At 41.5% G+C, this 27,420-nt stretch overlaps 1 protein-coding gene and 1 long non-coding RNA gene across 2 annotated transcripts in view; one reads left to right on the top strand and one right to left on the bottom strand.

The window, feature by feature from the left end:
* LOC139820086 (uncharacterized) overlaps positions 1-27,420 on the top strand; it is a 95,490-nt gene that overhangs the window by 10,350 nt on the left and 57,720 nt on the right. The gene's annotated exons all lie outside the window — the stretch shown is intronic.
* Positions 1-27,420, bottom strand: part of LOC139820085 (uncharacterized) — an 88,152-nt gene that overhangs the window by 46,364 nt on the left and 14,368 nt on the right. The window contains exon 2 of the mRNA XM_071790052.1: positions 909-1,218. Within this exon, the coding sequence (XP_071646153.1) occupies positions 909-1,218 (310 nt within the window). The remainder of the gene's footprint in view (positions 1-908; positions 1,219-27,420) is intronic.

Raw genomic sequence — 27,420 nt, 5'->3', positions numbered from 1 at the left:
CTCTTGTCCTCTCGGATGTAGATGTGAATGGCACTTGTGCAATCGCATCGACGGAGAAGGTGCAATGCCTCGGGGCACAAATAGAGGCGTGCGCCTGGGAGTCGTATCGCAATATAATATAGCACGGGGCGCACGGGGCGAATTTATCTATTGCGTGTTGCGACGGGTAATTATAAAAACCATCGTTACACCAACTGGACGCTCGGCAGCGCGATATATTACGTTCCTATTACAATGTAACATTGTCAATCTTGAAATATACGCGCTGATACGTGCTCCCCTTCGCAAGTCGCGGATATATATATTGTCCCGATCACGATCGCGGTTACCAATTGATTTATGCCCGCCGCTTCGGTTTCATAATTGCGGCAGATCGCTGTTACATCGTGTATACGCCTGATTGCCGCGAACACGAACGTCCGCGTGCACATCCGTTCGCGATCCTGGTGGTAGCGCATTAGGTAGGTGGATAAGCGCGCTGCGGTTTTGCACAAACATTTGCGTATGACGCACGCATGCGCGATGAAAGATACATCGATAATTACCGCGGCATCTCCGACGTTACGAGAAATATTACTGTGTTATTAACGTTGATCGAACACCGCCACCAGGAAGGGACCACCCAGCGTGGTTTCAATAACGATTAATAACTATTTCGGGACGCGCGCGCGCGCATCTCTGACGGGCTAAAATTAAATTGAGTCAGGTCAGCGGGCGAAAATGCAGAACGACGTTACGCGCGCGCATTTGCATAAACCGATTACGAAGAATCGCGATCGCGATCGCTTACAAACTGCTCTTATACGCTTCACCGCCCGCACACATTTTTTTCGATAATAAAGATGTCGTAGGAAGAAAAACTTCGTGAGAGTCGTCGAGACGCACTCGACGGTATGAAGTGTACTCACTTTTTCCGTTTTTGTTAAACTGTTGGATGTTACTCCTGGTCTCTTTGACGCCCTCGCGAGTGCCGAGCGACTGCCACTTGTGCACGCTGTGAGCAGACATCGGCGGATAATCGTTTTTCGCTTGGTATCCGTTGTACTGAGCCGCGGTACCGCTGTCGTAGGCCCTCGGGTCCTTGTAATCGTAGTGCTGGTTGTTGAGTGACGTCTTCGGCCTCATCGTCGTCGTGGTCGTCGTAGTTGTGGTAGTAGTCGACGACGTGGTGAAGGTATCGACCTCGTCCTCCTCGCCATTGTCGTCATCGGTGTAATCCTGCGCACGTAATAATACATCGTGATTTAGAGAGACCTAAGTAGTATAAATTAATAATATTACATATAAATATATCATAATTATAGACATATAAGAAGCAAATTATAGATGAATATAATAAAGATAAAACAGAATACTTAATCGACGGTTGAAGGAATTCTTAGAAACGTAGAAAGCAAGTAACGTTAAACTTTGCATGTTCTTTTAGCCTTATTTTTTAAATTTATTTTTATTTTCTAAGTAACAAAATTGCTCTTTTCTTTTATGTTTTATACCCTGGTCAGTATAGGAGTGTAAATGATTCTAGCTGTTTTATAGGTATCTGAAACGCAAAAACGAAAAATTTTTCTTATTAAAAAAAAATGTGGCTATCGTCTGAACTAGAATAAACGTTATATTAGTGGTTATTTTTTTGTAAAATGCTAACAAAATTTTGAGGAACAACGATAATATTTTTAATAAAAATGCCGCCATTTTGTCCAGAATGGAAATATTGGTTTGGTTCTAGTTTAGACAATAGCTATACACTTCTTCTAAATAAGAACATTTATTTTCACATACCTAGAACAGCTAGATTCATTTACACTGTCCATATGCGTTTTTTCTTGCAAGTTTTTGTACTGACTAGAATATAACATAAGAAAGAAGAACGTTTTTGTTGCTTAAAAAAGAAAAATATATATTCTTAAAATAAGGCTAAAAGAACATGCAAAGTTTAGTGTTATTCTTTTTTTTTTCGTTTTTATATAAAAAATTCCTGAAAAATACCTTTTTTACGACCTTTCAATCAAACCAGAACATCGCCTTAACACATGGGTTTAAATTTTTTCCATTATTTCTTGTCGTTTACGGCGGATTGAAAGAGAAAGCGAGACGTCGTGAGATTGATATGAATCTAACGAGAAAAAAATGTTTTTTTTTATTTGGAGTAAGAGGGAGGCATCAACAATATATAAAAATTTACCCGCGAAATGATCTCCCTTTTGCTTATGGGTAGTCAACACGCCTTCGTGAATTTTCGGCAGATTTTCTCTCGGCTATAAGTTTAATAGTGCAACGTGCACTTAATAGTGTTTAGCGTGCACCTTCTCCTGCCTCATCTTGGCCGATCCGCGAGCTCAAAGAAAGCGGAGACCTACTTAATCGCCGTCTGCAACATCTGGAGATTCTGGAGTCTTTGATGTCGCGCCGCGTAGCAGAAACAATCCTCGCGAATGCGTGCGCTGAATCTAGGGAGTATTTTGTTCGGCGGGCTCCCGATTTCACGCACACGCCTTCCATTTTATCGGCGGATAATCGCCGTTCCAGAAATCTGAACGTGAACTACATCACGTTGATGAAATTAAAATTAAAAACTTAGAAAATAGAAGCAGAATCATATTTGCTGCTACGTAGGCTATGTGAAACTTGAAAAGTAATAAATTTTTCAATATTTATAATATATTTTTGTTTTCAACTTAACTATCTTAAATTTATCATTATTTTTTGAAGAGAGATAACTGAAGAAATGTTTCTTCACGTTATCAGATACCATTTATAAACGCTAAAGATTTAAATCTATTAATTTAATGTTGAAAAAAAAAGATAGAATGCTATTTTATCCAGTATTCCGCGATCGATCGACCATTTTAAATATTTTTGGATAGTGAGAAAATATACGAAGCGAGATGAGATCTCAACGTAAATGAATTAAGCTGTCTCTTGAAATGAATAGCTCGTACAAAACCCATTACTCGGTAACTGATGAATCGAATGTTACGCAAACGTTTACCGTGTTTATCGTGTTTCAATCGCGATCCGGCCGCTCCTATCGCTATCGATTGAGATGTCGACTTCTATAAAGGGATTTATTTCGCTAATAAAGAATCATTTCTGCGATCGTCGAAGGCGCCTTGCACCATGCTTGAGTTACTGAACCAACGGACAGTAGTTCAGGATTTTACAGACGCTCCTTTGTTCCTGGCAACCTTCGTGGGTTGTGCAACATGTGGCTCTAACGATGAAAGATTAACCGTTTCAAAATTTTCCGCAGGAATGACCGCACAGTCATTTGAGTTTAGCAAACCCACGTATCCACGGACCCGAACTCGATATACTCGTAGATATTTGTATACATTTACACAGGTTACACATATTATTGTGAACGATATAGCAAAAACATTTAGGAAAAAATGAAAAGAAGATATATAGTCTAGTTTAAGAAGAATAAGAAATAGAAACTAGGCCCATATATAATATTTGATAGATAGGATAGAGTAGCAAAAACTAAAAATTTTTTTTACTTACATCTCTTTGTTAAACATTGAATTCTGCAAAGTTGCACACGGCTTTCGATAGCTCTTACCCATAGCTACCTCTAGGCGCAAGATAGTTTTTCTGCGATGAAAACAATTATGGGCAGGCCGGTGGCCCGGTTGACAAATTTTGCCCCATATACATTTGTAGCACAATCATATGTACCGCATGTACGTGGGGGATATCAGTATTAATTAATTTTTAAAAACTCTTCAAGATGTAGTCATGAAAAATTAGTTACTACGTATTCCAGTTGAATGTCTTTATTATTTTAAATGAAGGTGGAATATGAAATCGTAATAATGGAAAAATTTATTCTTTTCATTGTCAGTTATTCAAAGCAGCCAGGTGATGGCGGGTTGTTTCAACTTGTGCCTTTTACGAGATGTCAGAATAAGAACTGCGTGGGGACTCGACGATTTACTATAAAAGATCTGCCATACGCTTTGATCTCGGCTCGCAGAAAGCGGATTAGACCGTCAATAAATTTAAGTAATATCAGGTATATATCGCGATGTGTGTGCCGCGCTATCGTTAACGATCCCGAAGGAATCAGGGTCGGCGAAAGGTCAGCCGGGTCTCCGGTTTAAAAATGGGCTCGCGGTTCCTCTGAATCTGGCTTCTAGATATGACTGGTGCCGCCTGCGAAAATCAGGTCTCTAATTTCTAAATCTCTCGTCAGAATATTTACCGTTCTCCACTTTGAAGGGATTTTTTGGTTTACATTTATAGTGTCTTTAGTCGTATCTATATGTTGAAATGTCCATTCATTTAATAGTTACTTAATACGAGTTTTATGCGTCTGAAATCATGCGTGATCATGCAGATGTACCTGAAAGCATTAATTTCCACGAGTGGAGAATCACTCAATTGCGATTATTCGTTACGACCGTTAAAGCACGCGAATCGTATTCACGGAGCGATAAAGATAACCTTGGCAGGATTTTAGAGGGATACACTTGTTACACGGTACGGAACATGCACGATCGCCCTCGATGATTCTCGGAATCGAGTGTCCGGGCTTTACGAGCGAGACGGGTCAAGGGTCGCCGCCGCATCTCTGATCGCCGCCGAGAGAATTCGTCTGTCCGCGTAAGCGTCCGCGAGTAACGAGGTTGTGAAAATTCCGTGATAAAAGCCCCTGGGGTCGTCGACATCGTTATTTATTCTATTTTCAGGCGTGCACTCAAGGATCTCACTCGTAACACGCTCGTGAACCGATAACCGATGGCTTAACTATTGTAAACTAGACCATCTGCGATAGCGGTAGGGAAATTTTTCCCATTTCACTACGCCGGCAAGTAATCGTTCCATTTACACGACGGATAATTGAATTACGCACATTCTTATCTGTCTCATATTCATGTTGTCATTCTACGAATTATTTGATAATGACGCATAATGACGCAATCTTTTCAGATTCGAGTGTTTATTAACCTTTTGTTCTCCAGTGCTATCTTGAATAATCTCACCAGTTTTCGAGTTCCATTACGTTATATGTATGTGTTTGCATATAATAAGTAAAATACAATTCTTTATAATTAATATTTCTTTACGTCGCAGCTACGCAAAGCTTGTTACAGACATTATCGTACGTTGTCGCTCTTATTGCAGTAAAAACGCAATAAGATTCGACGTGAATCACTGTTTACGCGGACGGGGCGATATTCCGGACTGAAAAAGCTTCGTCGCGTGTGTTCTAATAACGTTCTGAAAAGATGGAATTGAGTCTTCGACATATGTATGTTTGGGAGATTCTTACACTAACGATGTTTTCGACACCCTACTTTACGAGGCTACTCGTAAAGCATTGGATATGTATATAAGCTGGTATGTAAGAATTTTCACGCGGTCGTATTTTATGCATTCCGGTTTATGTATATAAACGAGAAAAATATAGCGGCATGAATCATTGGAAATTTATTGGAATTCAAATGAAACGTCCATCAGTTCACCATTCCTTCTATGTTTCACGCAAATAATACAGGAAAGTGGAGAGAGAGATATCTGTTAAAAGCGGTTAAAAGTGTGTTTGCAGCGTAGAAAAAATCTCAAATTGAGATTTAATTGCAAATAGCTAAATGTGTCAGGAGGAGCGCAGGTGTGACTCGTCTTGCGTATGTACCACGAAGTACTCGTAAACCCACGCAACTCGCACTTTGTTTTACGGCACTGTCCATTACGTTATTACATGTTAATTATTCGAATGCTGTGCATACGGCACACGATGGTGATCCAGGTAGCACGAAGTGCCTGCCACAATGTTTGCGTGACCGCGGGCTGGAGAGCGGGTTTACAAACATAAGTTGGCGGGTAAACGCTGGTGATAAAAAACCGATCGTACGGAGTGCGCGCTAGTAATTTCCAGCCAGTCCGTACGACGAATGCAGTTACAAATTAGATCGGGCAAGAAATGGCTGGAGGTGTAAAAGCCGAGGTTACCAACGGGGGACGGACGCAGTGAGAGAAGGCGGTTTCGGTCGCCCCTGAAAAATGCAGCTTGCGGCAACGTGCCGAGCATTAAGAAGTATCAGTGCAAATTCGGTGCACCTCCTGTTATTAAATATTGGGCTCGCCCCGTGCGGCTACGTGGGACCACCCAAAATTTCCATGGTGGTCCAACAGGGCTGGTTCGTTCCCTATAGTAATAACTTTCTTTATGGAAATGCGATTTAGAGAGGATTGCTTCGTTTCGTATTTCGGGTTTGCATAATTTATCCTCCGCTATTCAGCTAAAATCGATATGCATCATTTCTGCAAGAAAAATTTGCAAGCGGGAGATAGTTTTAACCGTAATATATTTATACAAATTTCTATAAATATATTTATATAACTATTATATATAATAATAATATATTTATATAAATATATTATTTCGACAAATTTCAGTCTTATATCAACGATAATGTAACATCGAATAATGTCATTATCGAATAATTACATTATGTTATGAATATAAATTTTGTGCGTGTAGCTTCTTAAAAACACAATTTGTGTTTATGTAAAAAAAATTTTATGGTTTTTTAAATATTATATAGGTATTACTTATATATAATACAGTCGCTTGTCCTAGTTTTTTTTTTTACAATTTTGTGTCTTACGATAATTAGGATAATGTTTCGTAGCCTCGAAGTAGGTTCGAATGCTCGTGTTTTTTTTCTTTCTGTAACACTTCTCTCCAAGAGTGTAACGTGCCTAGGGCGTTGTATCCGATTGAATTAATATTCGTGCATCAGATAGAACGCGCCGGAAGACAATGGAGCAAGACCCAAGGCAAATCGATCATGTTTCCGATAGTTGATCTCCGCGCTAAATAAATAAATGAACAAAACACGTTGGTACGGGCCACCCATCGAGCTAAAAGCGGTTACATAGATATATTGAATACGATTTTAAAGCCGGGAGATATTTTGTTTCGTCCGTATTGATAAAGTGTCCAATCTCGTCAGTTATTAGAGTCATAATTCAGAAACGGGACTGCGACAGATTATATTCGTTTATCAATATTTATACAGGATGTCCCGAAATTAAATGTTAAAACTTTGGAAGAATGTAGAGGATCGATAAACTAAGAAAATAAATCTTTTAGAGATTTGCTCGTTTTTGCTGCGTTTTGGAAAAAATCGCAAAAAAAACAGTTTTTATTTGTTCACTTATTTATTACTTATTCATGTTTATTCATGCTTTCACCTCTTTAATGAAAGTATTGTTCAAAATGTTGGCCTCTCGCAGCAATGCGAGCATTGCATTTAGCACTGACAGCTCGTACTGCAGCTACACTGTTCTTTGGTTTTTAATACCTATTTTATTTGGTTTTTTAATACTTATCTTAATACTTCTTTTAATACTTATGTAACTGGAACATTTCGATGTTAGAGAGAGAAAGAGGGAAAGAGGGAAAGAGAGAGAGAGAGAGAGAGAGAGAGAGAGAGAGAGAGAGACATGAAAATAGAAATTATAGATATTTTATATCCCGAATCTATTAACTATTACAAGATTAATCATTTTTTACATTTCTGTGCAACTATTCTTAAACGCGTCATGACGCGTTCGACGCGACGGAAATGCAGAACGAAGTGCGAGGATACGTTGACGTTGTGTGTTTGCCATACGAAATGCAGCCACGTCGTTCCGAGAAAGGAATCGAGTCGCTGCCAGGCTGTCTACTACCATGAATCGGTGACATTAGACGTGGAAGGCCATAGACGAATCATGATTCCCATTGCAATGGGTTAACGCTATTTCCAAGAACGACTGTACATCCACCGATTCAATTGACTTGAATGCCGATTACTTGAAATAGTAAGAGCGCTGATGTATCGTATTTTTTTTTATTATTATCAATATTTATAGAATTACATTATTAAAGACGATATTTTTTTAACCAATATTGCATGCGTTAATAAACTTTCGAGCTGCAAAATCGTAATCTCGATAATAGATTAGTTAAATAGATTTGTTATTTAACACAGTAATCAGTTTATAATTTATATCTTTTATAATTTAAAAGATTACGACTTTATACGTTTATTTACTCGTATTTGATAAAAAGAGAAATGAAAAAACAAACTAAGCTGATAATATCTGCTTCCGTAATTAATATTTAGCCTTTCACGTATGACATATTAATTGCCTATACATTTCTTGCTATCGGTATTGGTTTAAAAGTTCGTTCGAGCAATAATTTCTTGGCCTTTCCAAGCCGAACGATTTATTAGCGTTCTGACCGCTTTCCCTATCACACACGATATTTACGCCGTTTACATTGAAATGTGGCTTTATTTTTATTGGATATAAATTCAATTAAATAGCATTTGTGATCGATGATTAAACGATCAGAGCCAAAGTTCTAACTCGGCCGCAATATCATCGTTGTTGTCTCAACCCGGAGACTTTAAGAATATTTTTATTAAAGTACCAAAAATAAAGCTCTCTTTCTATCCCAGAAATTGGCAACGGCCCAAAGGGGACTCTCGAGATGAAAGTACTCGTCGAAAGAGTGCCTGTCCGTCTCGTAAGAGACGTGTTTCGTGGTCGAAACATTGTGAAATGAAGTTCCGGCTGAAGCGTTTTATAAATAACGTCATAGATATGTCGTAAAGCTCAGGCTAAAAATTTCTCGTGTCCAGATTGATCGCCTTTTCACGACAAAATATTGCTGTTACCTATCCGATATGCTTTTGTATACTTGATACGATATAACAAGTTAATTTTCAAAATTCAACTTTCTAATTCTACTGAAAAATATCACTATTAAACTGATATAACGCAGTGTGCTAGTATAACCGCGCTTGAAATAAACTCCAGGCTGAAATCGTTCAAGCGTCGATGGTGGCAGAAAATAATTCACTTTTTAGATACTCGCACAGCTTGACATCTTTGACCGTTGACTCCGTCGAAGCATCCATTACTCGTCCGACCGCCGTCGCATGTGTTGAAACATAAGTCTACGAGCTCGCTGGCTACTTATGTCAGGCTCCAATTCGTACGACATATGTAGACCCGATCATCATCCAAAGACAGTCTATCCCTGCAATGATGTGTGTAACCTTGAAGACGGAAACTTAGGCTCTGGTGAATAGCGAAAGAACTTCCCGCGCTGACGCATTAATAATATGCTCGCGTGTTTCTTGTTGAATTGATCGTCCGTCCAGTCGAGCGACGACAGGTTCACTTCATCCGTGAGATCTGGAGGATTACAGGAAGTCCACCAGATTTATAACAAGCTTCCCGTTAACGCCGCGCGATAACGTTATCAACCATTCCACGAACTGTTTACACCCCCATGACGTGATCTTGAAATTTGGGATAATGCGTGGCCTATGTAGAATCATAATGCGGTGGCTCTTGCGCCTGGCAGTTCACATAAATCGTATAGAGCTGACGGAAGAAGTTAACGTTGGATTCTATTCACATTCCGCTTAACCCGACAAAAATCATATATTTGATATTAAAACCCATATTAAATAAAAAATCCAAGAATATCGTGTGGAGAACGAGAGTGTATATATTGAGCCGAAGTAAAAGGGCTAAAGGGCGAAATGTGATACCCCAAAGAGAGCAGTCGGATGCGCTTGTCACTCAGATCTCTTTTACATTTCGAACAACATGTCACTGACTGCAAGCACATGCGACGCGCCCGTCACATGCCGACTTCGGCCGGCTATCGGAAAAAGGCGTGCTCCATTACCGATTTTATGAGGCGTTCACTGATTATTTAGGTCTGCCTTTTTCAGAACAGCGGGGCGTTTTGTTGAGAGAATTTGCAGACGCTCGTATCGTCGTTTGTGAGTCTGTAATACGTATACGCGATCGATTACAGCATCGTTGTTCGTTCGTGTATATACAGCACCGGGCATTTTTAGGACCGATGAATCAACGTGACCAGATTCTTTCCCGAGAGTGATCCCGGACTGCGCTCGCCCTTTCATGGGTGGTCCATGTCAGACCGCAGAATAACTTACCAGTACGTGACCAGTGAAACCGAGCACTTTCGATGATTCATTCAATGATCCTCGACGCCCGGCTGTCTCCGGCGACGCTTCAGCGGTTAATCGATTTACGACGACATAGAATGGTTTCAGTGTCAACGGAGTTAACGAGGACGTAACTCGCGGGCTACACGAACGGTATACTGCACCATAGATTCGGCGACTTGACTCGGCCCACAATTGAAGCGTTGGAAATAATTCAAAAGCTCGGTCGCGACTTTTAGAAACCTTTTGAGAAACGACGGTCCCTCGAGTTATTCGAAACTCGTGCGACAGGTCTTAAGGTCGTACACCCGGAGGAGGCATTTTTGTATGCGTCGTTGTCTCCGGCCAACATTCCCCGACCGACCAAGTGCGCTCATAGATCTTCTGCCCGATCCGAAATTCCGAGCGATTTTCATTTGCTTTTATTCGAATGCATAATAGTCTTTCATCCATGTTGTTTTTTTACCGCCATTTGTAGTGGTATATGAATGTGTTAATTCCTTAGCCTTGCATCTACAAAATATTTCCTTCGTGTTTTCTGCGTACGTAAATCCTAACGTATTTGAGATAATGGTTTAAATTATAACCGAGCGAGCACTATCGCGGGGACAGAGTTCCGCGTTTTATCCGTGCCGGCGCTGGATTAACGTGAATCAAGTAGCGTGGCCTTTGGCACCGCGCGTTCGCGCCAGTATCCAATGAGATCATCCAGAAGTTCCTCAACGCGTGTCGAGTTGTTGGCCGCTAAATAGGGAGAAGGTGCAACGCTTGTGTATGACATCATCTCGTATTCACGCCTAGGAGAGAACGCGGTACCGTGCACAGCGTTAGACACTCCTTAGAAAGTCTTTAAGGTAAACAAACACACTGTGAAATTTATTTATTCGCATTCGCTCAGACCACCGATAGAAACGATAAATCTCTCGTACCCTCGTTGCCAGCATCGGAATAATGATATCCGGGGAGAGACCGCGAAAGATTAACAATCTAGTTAAGCAAATTCAAAAATAATATTTCTATCTCGTGGAATAGCTTATAAAGTCATTCATCAAACGGAGATCATTCGTTTATTATTTCTCTTAGACTTTATTTTTACTTCTGGGAAACGCGCGCATCGACGCTGTAAGATACCCAACATTTCATAGGCGTAATCAGCTAGCGCATTGTTAGATATTATGTAAATTGCTTTGAAATATGATCTTAAAGGTATTGGAATATTATTTGCTATTCGTGCAATCTCTTGCACAAAAGCATAATAAAGCATAGCTAGCTTGGATATATAGCGTAAGATGCATAAGCTAGTATATTAGTCTTCCGCGTGTAAGTGCAATAATTTCTGTCATATTATGTATGATAACAATTGAAATGAACCGGTAACTACTTTATCAAACGGATTTAAATCGCTACCGTGCAACAAGTGAACCGTGCAAGCATATCGATAGCTTGACACTGCCTGTCGTCGTGTCGTAAGCGGTAACAATGGCGTCGATCGGCTATTCGTTCGTGTAGACGCTTAATTAATCGCTCGTTCGCATTCATGGGCGTGCACACGGTTCACAGCATTTGCCCACCGTAAAGATTTTTCTTTTTTTTTTTTTACGAAAGTCGCCGCTCGCTTCGAAAGCCGCGAAAGAATGGGAGAGGTCTTGCGAAATTTCTCGTAAGACAAATAGACGTCTTGGATGCTCGTTCGCATATTACGAAACAAATTCGCGACGTATTGTACTTTGTTGACATTACAGGGTGAATAAACTTAATTCTCGCGGATCTGTTATTCATGAATATTATTGTGGGTGTATACGTAATGCTGGAATGGCGTTGCCGAGGAACTGCATTCGGCTTTAGGCGTGGTACATCCCACACACGAGGGTATCAAACGCGTATACCGCTAACGACTCGCCTTGGGCACGGTAATTTCATCTTCCAGGTAAAATCCACCCTCTTGGTGGACCATTACCTACCACGCTAATTGGCTGATATAGGTTGAACGGGGTAATTGATACTACCTGGAACAACGGGTCAACCGAATGTTATTAGTATAACGACCTAACGGTTGTCCTCGCGGATATTGCATCGATCGCGCAGAGATAGCGCCGCGAGAAATTAATGACCGAAAGAATCGCGTGTGTTAAACGTGCCCCGTGCGTCAAAGCTTCAAAATTTACGGCGGGCGGTACATTTCGCGTCGGAGAACAATGAGACGAGGCGGGCTAGCCGATTTAATCGTTCTACTTCAAGCCTCGAAATATGCGGGGCCCGATCTCGCGTGCAGAAGCAAAAGCCAATCGTGCGCCCGGAGTGAGGAGGAGAAAGGGAGAGACGTCGAATGGACAACGGCCGGGTAATGTCGCGGTGGGATAAAAATAGTTGACCCGCATGAAAATGAGCACCGAGTGTCTTCATTTAACACACGCCGTGCATGTCGCAGACGGCGTCGCGACGGTAATCAGATCTGTTGTAACATTTTGGCGCGCAATTGTCGATGCGCGTGCTCCACACGTCATCCCGCGGATGAATATTAACATTGGACTCGGTCGTGTCGGGTGGAGCGGATCGCCTTGTATCGCGCGCGCGCGCGTTTCTCAATTAAGCCAAGAGCGGGCGAGTTATGCAAACTTACGTGCGACTCAATTTGCAGAATCTGAAGGATATGCAGACAATCGCGAATAGAAATTGCAGCATAAAATAGTAGATCTCGGAAAAACTTGCGATAGAAATCGGTATTATTCATATAAATACATGAATAATCATCTCGATTCAAAAATATATCGGCTCATTAAGAGATCAGCGAATAACGATGGCATTGCTTAGAACCGCCACTACTCTTGTCACGTTACGTGACGCACTTTATTGAATATTTATGTGGAGGATTCATGATTATACGCGAAACGCATCTGTGTCGCGAGTTAAAAAGCTCCGAATAGCCAGTGTATAATTGCACGATGCACGATGCTGCAAACGAAAAACATGGCGAACATCTTTCGGTACTGTCATGTAATATCGTTGTGATTAGTAATTCGAGCTACTGGATAGGTTATTTACGAACATCCTATCACGGAGGAGCAAGCAATTAGCGAGGTTTAATCGCGGTGTGCATCATCGCGATGTGCTATCACTTGACCTCGCGAACTCCCGACCTACAATAATCCGAGTTCTTTGCCACTCCTTTCTTCTTCTGAACCTTACATTGCAGTGGTTAACGGAGCCGAGTGCTCGAAATGAATACTAGAAATGAGTATGATAGAAATGATACGAAAGCGTAGTCAATGAGTAGACGTAGGTGTGCGGTAACTCATACGTCATAATTTATCGTGATACGTCATGCTTATTCAGATTATTTCTTCATTCAGATGAGAGAAAGGGCGAGAGCGGGAGAGAGAGGGACTTAACTCATATATCTAACATGAATTAGTCTCTCTTTGAAATACATTTTTTGCTACATCACTAAGTAATTTACATTTCTAAAGTCTTGTGTTCACGGTGCTAGAAATCGCCCCGAGATCTCGGACGGAGAAAAAATTGACCAATCACATTTAAACAATTCGGCCAATTGACCAATGCGATTGGTTAATTCTTCCTCCGTCCGAGATCTCGGGGCAATTTCTAACATCGTGGACACAAAACTTTAGAAATGTAAATTACTCAATAATGTAGCAAAAAAATGTATTCCATGGACACAAGGCTTAAGCATAGTTGTTAAGAGAACTAAAAATAAATGACGTACAAAATAAAATTGCATAATCATCAAATCTTAATTTTTTAATGATTTTATTAATTATCATTTGTTTTCCAAAGCGGGCTTATATAGAATTTCGCTTTGTTGACTGTTTTGGAGGGTCATGGGTAGTCTAAAACCAGATTTTCGGGATTCTAACCCTGGAGCGTTAGCCGCCATTTTGATTAGAAGGTTGATTTTGTAAATATCTCGCTTATTTTCAACTTTAGAGTGAAAGTAGTAATAACCAAACTTGTAGAAAATTTAATACTCTACAATTTTGGTCTTTATCTTTTTTCACCTAGGATCGATATTTTGGGTCTTAGACTCGAAAGTGGGGGGTGAAATTTTATTATTTTTTGAATTTACTTGGTATAATGAAAAACATCTTTTCCACATCACCACGGGGGTAGAGTTTATGGCGCGTTTATTCAAAAATTAAAAAAAAAATATAAAATTTCACCCCCTACTTTCGAGTCTAAGACCCAAAATATCGATCCTAGGTGAAAAATGATAAGGACCAAAATTGTAGAGTATTAAATTTTCTACAAGTTTGGTTATTACCAATTTCACTCTAAAGTTGAAAATAAGCGAGATATTTACAAAATCAACCTTCTAATCAAAATGGCGGCTAACGCTCCAGGGTTAGAATCCCGAAAATCCGGTTTTAGACTACCCATGACCCTCCAAAACAGTCAAAGAAAAAAAATCGCTTCCCGGAATTAATTCCATTTCAGCGGCTTTTTCGGGCTCTATTGACTGGGCTATTTGTACACTGTTAAATTCGTAGTGTCAAATATACTTAATTTGAATAATTTTTAACCATTCCTATAGGTCCACATCTCCTATTCAATATGTCGTTGATTTAACTAAACCAATAAAGTTAAAATAATATTGTTTTGTGTTAAAATAATAAATTTTGATATAAATACATGGTAGTTAAAAATAACAAAATGTTAATCAATGCAAGGTATTGGTTTAAATTTATTTAATATTTAACAGTGTACGATACTTTTTGTTTCAAACGCGTCCCGGTTGTACGCGCGTAAGAAAACGCGTTTCATCAAAAACCCCGTTAGACGCACGAGTCAAATATGCATCAGGCCCTCGACGTCATGGTGTACCTACAAGAGACGTGCCGCGTGTGGTTCCATTGTTAATAGATGACAGCATGTTACATTTTTTGCGTGTCGTTGTAAGACAATGTCAAGCGATGCATAGATAACACGCGGCACCGTTATCCACGCGATGTCCTCTTCGGTTGCCTTCCGCGCGCGCCTTTTACACTTGTGGACCAGTTTCCAGTCGGCGATACGTAAGTCATTAGCAAGCCACGTAAGAGCGCATTTAGACAGCTGAAATGTACTTTTGAGTTCCTTCGAATGTATTCGGGCTTTATTAGGGAAAATCCAATGCGCACTGCGATAAGAATACATTCTCAAATGATAACATCGCAAAACGTATTACTTAATCATGGCACCGCAGGAAGAAATGGATCAATATTTAAAAATTAAGTTTTCAGGGCACGCCAAAGATTTGTTATCTAAAGATAGTAAATTTTCAAGACATGCTTCCGTTTGATGCTACATTATTGGCTATGCGACCTCCTTGACGTTGATATCCGACGGTTGTCATTAGGTTATTACATTATTAGCCGTTGCGCGTTCTACGCGTTTTACATTTTATGTCACTAAACCAGTTTCGAATTAGCGGTTAAACCGGTGCTCGTTGCCCGGTGCTGGAAGATGTAATTTATTGACATTTATGTCATCCGTCGACGATTCAGGCGCACATAGGCAGACGCAAATCCCGGTAACCGTATGTAATCGATCACGGCCGATTTATCGATAAACAGCACCTTAATGCGTTAATGGCATTTATAGTCTTACTCGCACGACACTTACGTTATCGCGATCGCAGTGCCCTAGGAATGTGCCGATAGACCATTCGCTCCGCTTAATTGACTATTCAGGTGAGGATAACGCGATTTAACGTATTTGAATTTTTAATTGCTCGCATCGGTCACGTCTCGTATGCAATTCGCAGTTCTACGCGGCGCGGCGTTGCACACTTATCGCGTACACGAGTTTCGAGGTTATTTACGTTCCCTTTTGAAAATGTTTTCAAGTCCGAAGGATAACAGGGATCGGATACACCCGCACGCACGTGCGGTAAATTATTCATCCACAGTCGCGTAAATTATTCATCACGCTCGTTCACGTTGAACGCGCTTTCAGTGAAAGAGAGAAAAGCGCATTATTAACGGCCCGTTTGACTCAAACTTCTTATTAATATCCGACAAATGTGGAATTTATGCGTAACTTCTTCACGAAATGTTATATTGCTAGAGATATTAACTTTCTTTTCTATCTTTATAATCGCCTGTCGTCATTAAACGCGTAAAGAGAAGTGTCAATAAGGTCTCTGAAGTCTGCATCGCGACGGGAAGCGCGCAAGAACGGCAAATTAAGATAATTAGTCGACGGTAAGTCGCATTGTTACCGCGAAACCCGTACGCACGTTGCACGCGCACCTTTTCTGACGCGTGCTTTACAACGCTCGCGCGAAAGGCGAGAGCGCGCGCGCATAATTGCCGCTTTCTTCAATCATCGGCGACACTTACGAGCGCATTACGGACCACTTACGAGGCTTACGAGTAATGTCGCTGAGATATCCCCGCGGAAACAATCCCTCGAAATGTCAGGGGCGTTACGTCGCGCGTCGCCGCGTCGAGGCCAATTTGTTTCGCGCAATTTTACTTCTCTCCGCCTTTCTTACCGTTGGGTATAAAAATACCGAATATATAAATATATAAAACATTGAAAGAGAAGAGGCAAAGATTGATTTGTAGCCGTTTGCACACATCACGCGCTCGGCGTTCGCCGAGTCTTAAACTTCGCGACAATGGGTGGTCAGGTATTTTCAATTAACCGCGAGTCGCAAAGTTTCCACAGAATCGAGGGCGCAAAAGTTAGAGGAACGTTGCGCCACGGCGAGGTAAATCATCCATAACGATTCGGCGGTGTTTACGATATTACTAATGAGACTTTGCGTTGGGTACGCACGCAGGTTTCTTTCTTTCAGTTTTCTTTTTTTCTATTGCGTTAGAGAGTTTAACGTTATGAAATACTTCGGACATTAAGCTTTCTCGGAGAAAGCGCGGTCCATCGGTTTTCTTCATGGGGGAACCGGCAAAAACCAATCATCTTCGACCTTTACGCACTTCATGTCTCACGCTGTTCTTTATTTAATCGTCGTATTTAAATACGATAATTATTACGGACCCTTGTTCAAAGTGTAAGGAACAAGTTTTAGTTCTCACAGTTTCTATATCCAATACATCGTGCTTGACAGCACTTGGGGCTGATTTCCCGTGCCACGTTATACTCGGAGATCCGAAGATACTCTATACTGCCCACGAGCTTTCCGGTTATATTCAGAGGGGCACTTGACCACCGCTTTTGTGTAAACACCGTGACCGCTACCATCGCGCAAGACCTCGTTGAGCCACGGCCTTAACCCGATCCCGCCGACACAAACGGCCGATTTTCAACGGCGCGATTTCCCGTGACTAATCGCGAGCGTGAAACCGTGACGCAACAAAAGAGACGCTTTTAGAGACGTCGCTCGTTAAAACGTCACGATGACAAAACGCTCAGTCAAGGTCTCCTCCGATTGCATCTCCATCCAGACGACCGACAGACAGCGGCCTAATTAGTCCTTCGTCACTAATCGAGAGATGATGGCTTGAGAACGCGATAGGTCGTTCTGCGGTTGCGTCTCGATGGATCGACGAATAAAAGCGTGAAACTTAAGTGACGGAGTATCTTCGTTTTAGACCATGGGATTTTTAGATCGTGAAATAATTCCAACGTTGTTCACAGTATGTCGATGGGCATCGTCGTATAATTGTAAACATATGTAGGCGTCGCTATCTAAAGTGATATGAGAGGACAATGACGGACATGTCTTCTTTCAATACGCGGGAAAGGCTATTGAAGGCCCCAATCGTACAAGACGGCACGATGCACTCAACCTTCATTCGCGGACAGATTGGAAAGTGATTAGAGCGGCTCACGTGGCCACCTCGGAGGAGAAGTATTACAGTGGAGGAGGACAGTGGAGCCAGACGCAATTAGTCCTTTACCGCTAATGGAAACGCGTTTCCCGAAGCGTTTCCCATTCGGTGTGTCATCTTCGATGCACCGTTATCGGGGCGGCGCGAGAGACGCATCTCGATCATCTTCCCGACAAGAGCTGCTTCTTGCGAGAGACGATTGTGATGACAGTGCGCTGCGCCTACTCACGAGAGATCTCGCCGGCCGCCGGCCGCCGCCGCCGCCGGTCTCAGCCGAGCAAATAAACACAGGATACCTTCTTCGCCTGTGCGTGCGTGCGCGGATGTATAAGCGTCTCAAGGACCGGTTTCTAAAATGGGATACAACCCTTTCGCCGATCGGATATCATCTCACGGGCGGGGCGCGACTAATTCTCCATATATTTCTCCGATTTATCTCTAACTCCGCAATCGGAGAATCTACGAGGCGCGAAGTTCCACAGCTTGCCGCCGGCGAAACTCTGATTAACTTCGCTACGAGGGCCCGTTCTTCAGCAAACCGACAAATCGCCACGATTGCTTTAATGTCAACGAACTTCACCAGTCACCACCCACGCATAACGCTCTCTTTCTTTCTCTCTCTCTTCCACGTAGGCTCTGAAAGCTTTCTCGTCAAGAATTCGCATTCGTATATCACTAGATCGTTCGACATTATACCACGTGCCCCCCGGGCGCAACTATGCGGCTTATATACCACGAGAGAGGACGCGTAGCGACGACGCGACGCCGAAATAGCAGCGACTGAAGATGGACGGCTCTCGCACCGCGCCGGTGTCTAGCCGGCGAATGTTAGCAAACCGCGTTAGAGTCTGTGCGGTGAGCGGGTCGTTGCTCTTCTCTGGACAGGCGGAACAGAACTTATACCCGCAATTCTGTTTTAGAATGACCCGCCTGTGATAACTAAGACGTCCGTCGTGGTCACACGACGCGATCGTTGACGTCGTATTCGTTTATACGAAGCTTTATAGCTTCCAGCCGATGTTTCGACAATGTGGGATGACTTTGGTAGCTTGTTTTCACAGTAACTACAGTAACTCGCCTAAAGTAATGTAGATGTAGACAGTGGATGTAAAGATAACGGCAAAAGCGGAAGATCGCGGTCGCTGAATTTTCTATTTTAATTTTATTGCATGGTGTTCGTCCATAAATGCCAATCATAAATAACCGAGTCGATATTCGGAGTAGCATACCCGGTAGCGCGTATGCGAAAACACGAATTTTCATTCATGCAAATTAGGCATAGTCGAAAGTTTTATCTTAATGTACGCGATTAAGATTAGAGCGGTGTGTGCGGAACGAAGTTAAGTGCTATTTGGCATCAGTGCCAATTTGCAGATACGATGATAGATCACTTTATGTATATTTTTTACCGTCGTAATATAAATCACGATCATAATGGCGAATAGCGATTGAATCGTTCGCGCATATATGACTCGGCGAAATTCTATCAATGCTCTGTCGATTTTGAAATCAATTAAGAGAAGTACACAAATTCGCATTAACGCTCCGTTAATATTCACGCGGCAGTGCTCATTGCTGAGAGATACACGTCTGATAAATCGTTGTGAAATTATCACCGCGTATGAATGCTGACGCTGCCAATGAGAGACCTCGGTGTCGAAGTTATTATGTCATTTATAAATGTGGGAAAACCGACTCGGTAATGTTCACAGTTCACGACACAGCGAGATAAAATGTTGGTGATACACGGCGCTCTCTCGACGAGGGTACCATTTCGTTTAATTTACGCATTTCGATTGTGGTATTTCTAATGCAATTTTATTCCGTTTAATTTTACAGTACAACAAATCTCGCGATTGTTATCTCTTAGACCAACGGACCAAATCGCGACGAAAGAAATTTTGTTTTCGCTCGATAAAGTTATTAAAATGTCAAAGTTATAGCCGGTTAAAATGTCAAACTTAAAGAGCGATATTCGTAAAAAATTCCCTGACGCTCGCAAGAAGTTGCTGTGGGATTGGGTGCGGTAGCCTTTCGCCGAGAGCGAAGGAAAAAAAACAGCCGGGAAGCAAAACGGAACGATCGAGATTAGCGGGTCCATATTTCTCCGGCGGCGGGAGGCCGAGGCGTAATAATTAGTGGACACATCCTGGCCGTGGCACCGCGATAATTCCCATGCGCATTTGGCGACGGCTATAAATTGGACCGCATAGTTTCCTACTTTCTATACACGCAGTTTCACGCACGTGCAATCGACGGCCGCGCGCGGCCGTCGAGTATGCCGTCCTTTTTTCGATAGTACCGGTATATCGCTCCTTATATCGTTGATATCCCTGCCATTATTTAAATACTATATTATTACCGTCGTACGATTATAGCACTTCATTATGATAAGTACGAGTTTAACTATGCTGAAAAGATCGTGATCGCAAACCTTTTATCCAGCAAATGTTTTCATGGTGCTCGGAATCTCGGAAATATATTTTGACAACGTTTCAGCGATAGTCTTCGTTAACAGAATATTCCGTAATAACGCCGGTATCCCGAGATTACGAATTTATCCCGGCAATCGTACATTCGTTACGTCGTAGCTAATAGTCGTGCCGAAGGAAGGGTAAAAATGTAAATGCACTTGGATGATACGGATCATTTTGCGCCGTGCTAGACGCAATCGAATGGTAAGGTTCTTCCGAGAAGCGCGTAACGTTATATAGCAATGCACGCGCCACGGAGAGGTGCATTAAACGCACGTACGCACGTACGCGTGCACGCGTCTATGATAAACTCGGCTCAGTTCGGATCGTTTTCGCACGTGAAGCTTTTGCCAAGCTCCCGTTCGGGTCCGTTGACTTTTCCGCGAAAATCAGTGCACGTTTCCCAACAGTCACATTGCTCGCAGTGCAAATCCTGCTTAGACATTTTATCCAACGATAATATCCGAGTGTTTTGTACATTAATAGGTTATTTAATTAATAATTATGTTATTATTATATGGAGGAGTAAAAGCCATAGTGGTGTAAGTCAAATTTTTTAAGATATTGTCTCATGTGCATAGATGCAATTTATATATTGTATAGATTGCATCTATGCACACGAGTCAATATTTTAAGAAATTTGACTTATACCATTATGGTTTTTACCGCTCCATATTATTGTCGAATTGGTGCGACACTCTACACGGATTGAGGGAGGTTCCAGGTATTATTTTTTGCAATAAATTCTTTACAGAGATGTTAAATAAGAGAGGGAAGATGCTTATATATATAAGCATCAAAATTACATTAATTTAAAAGGACCAAAACTCATGGTTGTGACAATTATAATGAAAGCGAGTTGGGTCGATTAAAAAGTCTGTATACGTCGTTAATTATTTACTGCGGCACAGTAAATGTTACTTATTCGGTTATATTACTCGTCTGTTGTATTAAGTAATGAGAAATCCGATATACGTTATGCAAAAATTTGCGTTGTAACTAATAAATCGATGGTGCATGGTGATTAAAATATCAATTTATGATATGTTAATTATTGCGCTGAATCATTGCGTCAAGCGTATCAATTATCAATCTTTTAATCTTCGGGCAAATTTCAATTTTAATGACTTCAAATATACATAATTGAGGATAACATTATGAGAACGTAGATAATACTTGTTCAATTTTTCATACGATTCATCAAGTATTATTATGTCGTTATAAATATCCTCCGGTGACGTGTTAACATCATTTAAATTCAGAAGGAGATCAATCTTTTTAATTAACGTATCTCCGATCTTTACCATAATATATGTACCATAATATGACCGTACCGGATATTCTGCGACGTTTACGGTGTTCATGTCGATAAGGCTCTTCATTCATAAGCAAACAACGTATGATAATTATACAACGGATCGATAATGATCGTGGACGTAATTATTCTTAGCTAACATGATGCCGATGATTTTCGAGATGTTCAACGCATGTTTTAAACGACAGGTGAAATTAATTCTTTGCAAACGAGAATATATTGCAGGATATTGCGCATACACGATTTATCGTTACTGCGCGTACCTTAATCCGCAAATCTCCACCATGCAAAATCCCATTGACTCCTCTCGTTTTCTTATCACGTTCACAGAAGAATTATGATTATTGATTGAGTATAATCGTTATTTCGCCAAGTTAATATTATATTTACGACGGCATGGCAATGACTTCCTTGTATTACACATGATTGGACCTCAATCACTTTACCACACGATTATGTAACGAACCCAAAAATATTATCACGATGTAATTAACGTAGTGTTGTCCAACCAACAATCTGTTTCATGATGATTTAACAATTATAACGCTTATGATAAGATAATGCGCGAAATTGATGTTGTCACACAGAAAGAGGCAATGATTTAGAGAGCACTTATTATTCAGTCAGACATTTATAATTGCTACTGAAATTATAGATTGCAAGAATGTCGCGAAGGAATAACGGTTGGGAAACACTGTGCTCAGACATCGTGCGCGATGCTCGATCTATCATACACGCGGCGTGCTTGAATGTAACTGCGGTAAATCCGAGGTGACACGCGAACGCCTAGAAAACCAGCGTAGAATTATTACGACGATTATTATTTGCATAAGGCGGTCTCTGTAAACTCCGCGAGTCGGAGACAACTCGGGAATGTCGCGAATTATGCGTCATAAATTTGAGTGATCGTATTCTTGTTGTGCAACGGAACGCTTGAACAAATTGCGACGGAGCTACTTTGCTACTTGATATCAGTTGCTATCTTCATACCCAGGATACAGATGGATCATAAATGAATAATAAGAAACTAATTTTGGTAACTTATGAACTGTTACTCTTCGAAATCTATAATCAATTATAAAATTATTGAATTTTCTTCGCATTGAAATATCTTAATGATTAACTCGTAACGGGTTTCGTTATATCGTACGTGGCTAATATGTGAGTAATTATTGAAAATAATGCTTGCAATGTCGCTACAACAACGATAATAAGAAATGTAAAAAGCGGATACAGGCAGTTTTATGAATAAAAATGCGAAATATGCGGGGCAATATCGCGAGAATTGTTGCAAGATACTAGAAATATCAAGCGGTCCATTAGCAATCGACTTTTTGTCCGCTGTCGCTAATAATAATACTGCCACGAAGTGGTTCGCGAACGGAGCGAAATCTAACTATGTAAGTCGAGAAAATTAATTTCACGCCGCATTACGCCGCGCCGTAGAGGGCAGCGGGGAGGGGGGGCAGGAAAATATTGAATTTTGCTTGGCAGCTGTCGCATGATAAATATCGTGGAATACTATGCATTTCGCGTTTCTTGAAATAGCGCAGGGATAGTTTGTCAACGTTTCGCACCCTTCTGGAGAGAAAGGACAGAGCGATAGCCGCTCTATACAGCGACACTCGCAGCCGAGAATTAATTTCCATAGGGCGGGTCTACACAGAGTCTATTCCGTGAGACCGAGAGCATATTTATGGACGTAACGAGCGCGTGGGAAGAACAAGATGTCTCCGAAGATGAGCGTGCGCGGCTGATTGTCACGTAACGAGCAAATTTAAATCTTTACGAACTGCAGCGCGCGCTTAGGTGTATCGAGTTTCATGATTCTTCGCCTGCATTTTAATTGAGCGCAACAATGGCTCGGGACGAGTCTCGCGCGCGATCGTCTGCATCATTATTTCTTCGTGAGTCACAAACAGAAAGATCCACGAGGGCATCACGGATGATTCCGTGAGCCCTACGCACGAGATAACTGCATATTAAATGTTACTAACGTTCGCATCTTTACGGAGCATCTCTTTCGATTTCTTTTGACTGTCGGATGGATAAACGTCTTTTAGGAATAAGAAAAAGTGATATTATTTTAATGTAAAAAATTTATTAATATCGAAAATAGAAATTTAGTATATAAAATTAAATTGAAAAGTGATACTTTCTCTTTGGTAAATCGATTGTGTTAAAACACGAGCGTTTTAGACCCTTCATAAATTTTACATGTACATACATTTAATGTAATTAGTGTCGGACGAAGAAATCGATATTACATTTGTCAGACGGTAAAGTCAGACTAGAAAGTCATTAATTGCGATCAACAATGTTACTCGGAGAATGATTACGAGAGGGCGAATTAGCATTCTTAATCGCATTTGTCAGGCTAGTCTAAATAAAGTTGTTCTGCTTTTTTTGCACTTACGTCAGCCGTTGAATGCAAATCGTCTCGTGCAAAAAAAACATGCAAATCTCCGCACGTTGCTTTTCTGAGCAACATTTATAGCCAACTAATCTTCTCGTTACATTTTCCTCTTGGCGTCTCCCTAAGCCTTTACGTTACCGCGCGGGAATTCAATTCTTTTCGTTGCGAAAGCTCTGGAGGAGATTCGCGGCAACCTTCGATCGGCGCCGCCGCCGCCGCGAGTCTCCATATCGTATTTTACACGATCGTCGTGACCGGTCGATCGATCGGTCTCTCTCTCCTCGACGCGCGTTCAATTATCCTGGCGGAATGAAGCAGGACACAACGCGCGATCTACCGGTCTATTACGATCGTCGGAGTGACGCTGCGGAATTCCTCTAAATCGCGAACGATGCGAGGATTGTAGACCTGAGAAGCATTACAACGTGAATTGTGCGTAAAAACGGATAATTTAAATCAATTGTGAGAATTAAATGAAGCGTGCGAGTTGTTTCTTCTCATAATTCTTCTCATAAATTATCCATGCATCGATACTGATCGATGCTCGATCCCGGAAATCAAATTGATTGTTAAGTGCGAATTCTGTGTTGTTGCTGCAATGTGGGAGGATTTACATAAATTATCATAAAGAGTCCTCATTATGAGATCCTGAGATACGATGCGTGTCGTTCGTAGCAGAGAAATACAATTACCGTAGTGCGTATCAGGCGCCGATTGACGCCTACACGTAGCACGTCTTCCAGACAAATAGACAAATAGATACGCTTTTTGCATATAATATACCTTGCCGTTATTGTGTCTATCCTGTATTGCCTCATTGTGCTTGTATACTTAGCATTAAATTATTTCAATATCACCTGTCATGTATAATTTGATAAAACCGACAGTATTAAAGAATGTACAGAAATAAGTATAAACACAGAAATTATATTGTACTTAGTTCATCAACAATAATGACTGTGAAAGGCTGCATATAATTGTCCCGTATACAGGGACATTGCTACGAGCAAGATGCACGGATACTATTAATGGGGCGACTCATTACCTGTATAACAATTCCGCTCGATTTCTTGGTAACGGATAATTAGTTGATAGAACGAAAGAAACGAGCGTGACGAACCGTGGAGGCAAATAAGCCGTTGATTGTTGCAGAGTTATTAGGCCACTACTCTTTTCTCTCTCCACGGTGTAACGTGGAGAATCACGCGGTGGAGGTGCATAGTCGAGCGCTGTAAATATTGGTTGTACGTGAGAGCATATAGCGTACAAGTATCATAAAGTAGAGACGAGGGATACGTCGGGTAAACACACGCCGGAACATCTATGCAAACATGTCAGGGGGCCTACCGAGTAAAAGAAGCACGTGTTTTCTGGAACACCGTGCGCGCGAGTTGGAAAGTATCCGTGACGGCCGGGGACTTTATGCACTTGGCACGGCTCAGCCATTCGCATCCTGGCACTCGTGCCGACGACTTGCATCATGGTTTGCATCAGAGAAAGAGAAAAAGAAAACGAGAAAGAAAACCTAACGCGCGGACGCATATTCGAAATCATACGTTTCCCCAGCTGTGATTGTAGTCAAGAATGCAGTATATTTTTTTTGCACCAAAGTATTATACGAGAACGATCGTGTGTTCGTAGATCACTATCGCTCGTGCATTGCGCGTTACGAATACTTTTCGTATGCACTTTTAAGACACGAAGGAATTCGCGGATAGTCTTTGTACAGCAATAAATCGCCGCTGACGGCGTTATGATAAGTAGAACGTGTAAAAACGATTCGTGATATGTGGCCAGGTTGATTAAATGTTAATTAAGTCCACCGCGTGGCTCGGGCGTGACGTTAAAAAGCGAAGCGACGGCGACCTAACAAAAATTCCAACGCTCTTTGATGCGTTCGTGTGCATTAATTATTTATGTATCGTCGAGGCGTTTCGATAGTGATACGTTAATCAGGAGTTCCGATAAATCGCGCGATCAATCAATCCAACAGTCTTGCCGTTAACATTCACTTTGCGATGTAATGTTTGCAACGCGGCACGATAATTATCGATCATTTGCATCGGTTTTTAAGCTCGACTAATAGAATATTCAACAATTTTCTACTCGCGCTTAAGAATATAGTATAAGTAGTGTTAACATATGTTGATACCTAATGAGCTGTAAAGTAAATTAATCGAGTTATCAACGAATACCGCGTGACAACACATTGTACGTGTAAGACGTGGACGAATATACGTTGGATTTATGCCCGCGGGATATTTGCGTTACTGCTTATTTGACCATGCAAATTCCCTCCGCGGGACATATTAATTACTAGCCGCTGGAACGAAGCGTAGGCTTGTCGTGCAATCAACGGCTCGCGCTCGCACATTAAGTACGTATGTTAATTGATCGTGGATTCTCGTGAGCGCGCGCGGCGCGGCTGAAATAAATTTTTAAGGAAAATCCCGTTTCGCTCTCGCGTTAGAGAAAATTAGAGACAGTTGATTTACGCTATCAAAAGGGATCTCGAATTACACGCGAAATTATTTATTACCGATACATCATTCTCAATCGAGCGCTACGCTCGCAGCTACGCTCTCTAATCGGTAACGTTCATCGATACCGATCGACTGAGAATCGACGTGATTATTACAGATTGGTTGCATTAACGACAACAGGCATGGCTAATCAGGCGGGCGCGAGTCACAAATGCGAATTGCGGCGAAACGCGCCACTTCGTTTCGCCAGTCGCGCTAGATAAATTGGCTTATATATCGCGCTATCTGGGATAATTACCGGCGACGAGTCTGATGGTGAGCGAGCGGAATAAATCATACTTTATGACGCGGCGGCGCGTGTACACGTTTTCGCGCGGTGCGTATTATTAAACGCGCGGCGGGCATAAAACGTTCCTTTTTTTTCGCAACGGGCAACGCGCTGTAAATTAGGCGCTGGCAACGACTCTTTCACGCTGCGAACGACGTCGGCGATATTACCGTGGATTCCTCGCTGGTTGTAAGTATTGCACGGAAGCTACGAACGCGAAACCATGTTCCGTGCCGCTTCGACTCCGCGTTTTCGTATATTAGCTGCGTCACAATGGAATGGGTTTCTGCTTATCGATCGTATCTTTCCATCGAAATTTAAGATAAATGCCTTAGGCGATGATTTGCTGCTCTCGCTTGTACGGAATGAGCTTTTCGTCATTACGCAAGGAGAGATATTACACTGTTAAATATTAAAGGATGAAATTTACCCCTAGCTCGCCACATTCCGGTCCAATGGACCGCTGAACGTTATTCGGTTTTCTAGTTTTTACATAACATAATTTTCTAGTTTCCGGCTTATAATAAGTTCAGTTTAAACTCAAATCAATTTCTTGACCTGATTATCATAAATATCTTATTCAGGCTTTGTATTTCCAATTTCTACATTGCAAGCTTAAAAA

Source organism: Temnothorax longispinosus, chromosome 10, assembly GCF_030848805.1.
Source record: "Temnothorax longispinosus isolate EJ_2023e chromosome 10, Tlon_JGU_v1, whole genome shotgun sequence".
Lineage (NCBI taxonomy): Eukaryota > Metazoa > Arthropoda > Insecta > Hymenoptera > Formicidae > Temnothorax > Temnothorax longispinosus.
The sequence above is the reverse complement of the archived record's forward strand: the minus strand, read 5'-3'. Positions and strand labels throughout refer to the sequence as shown.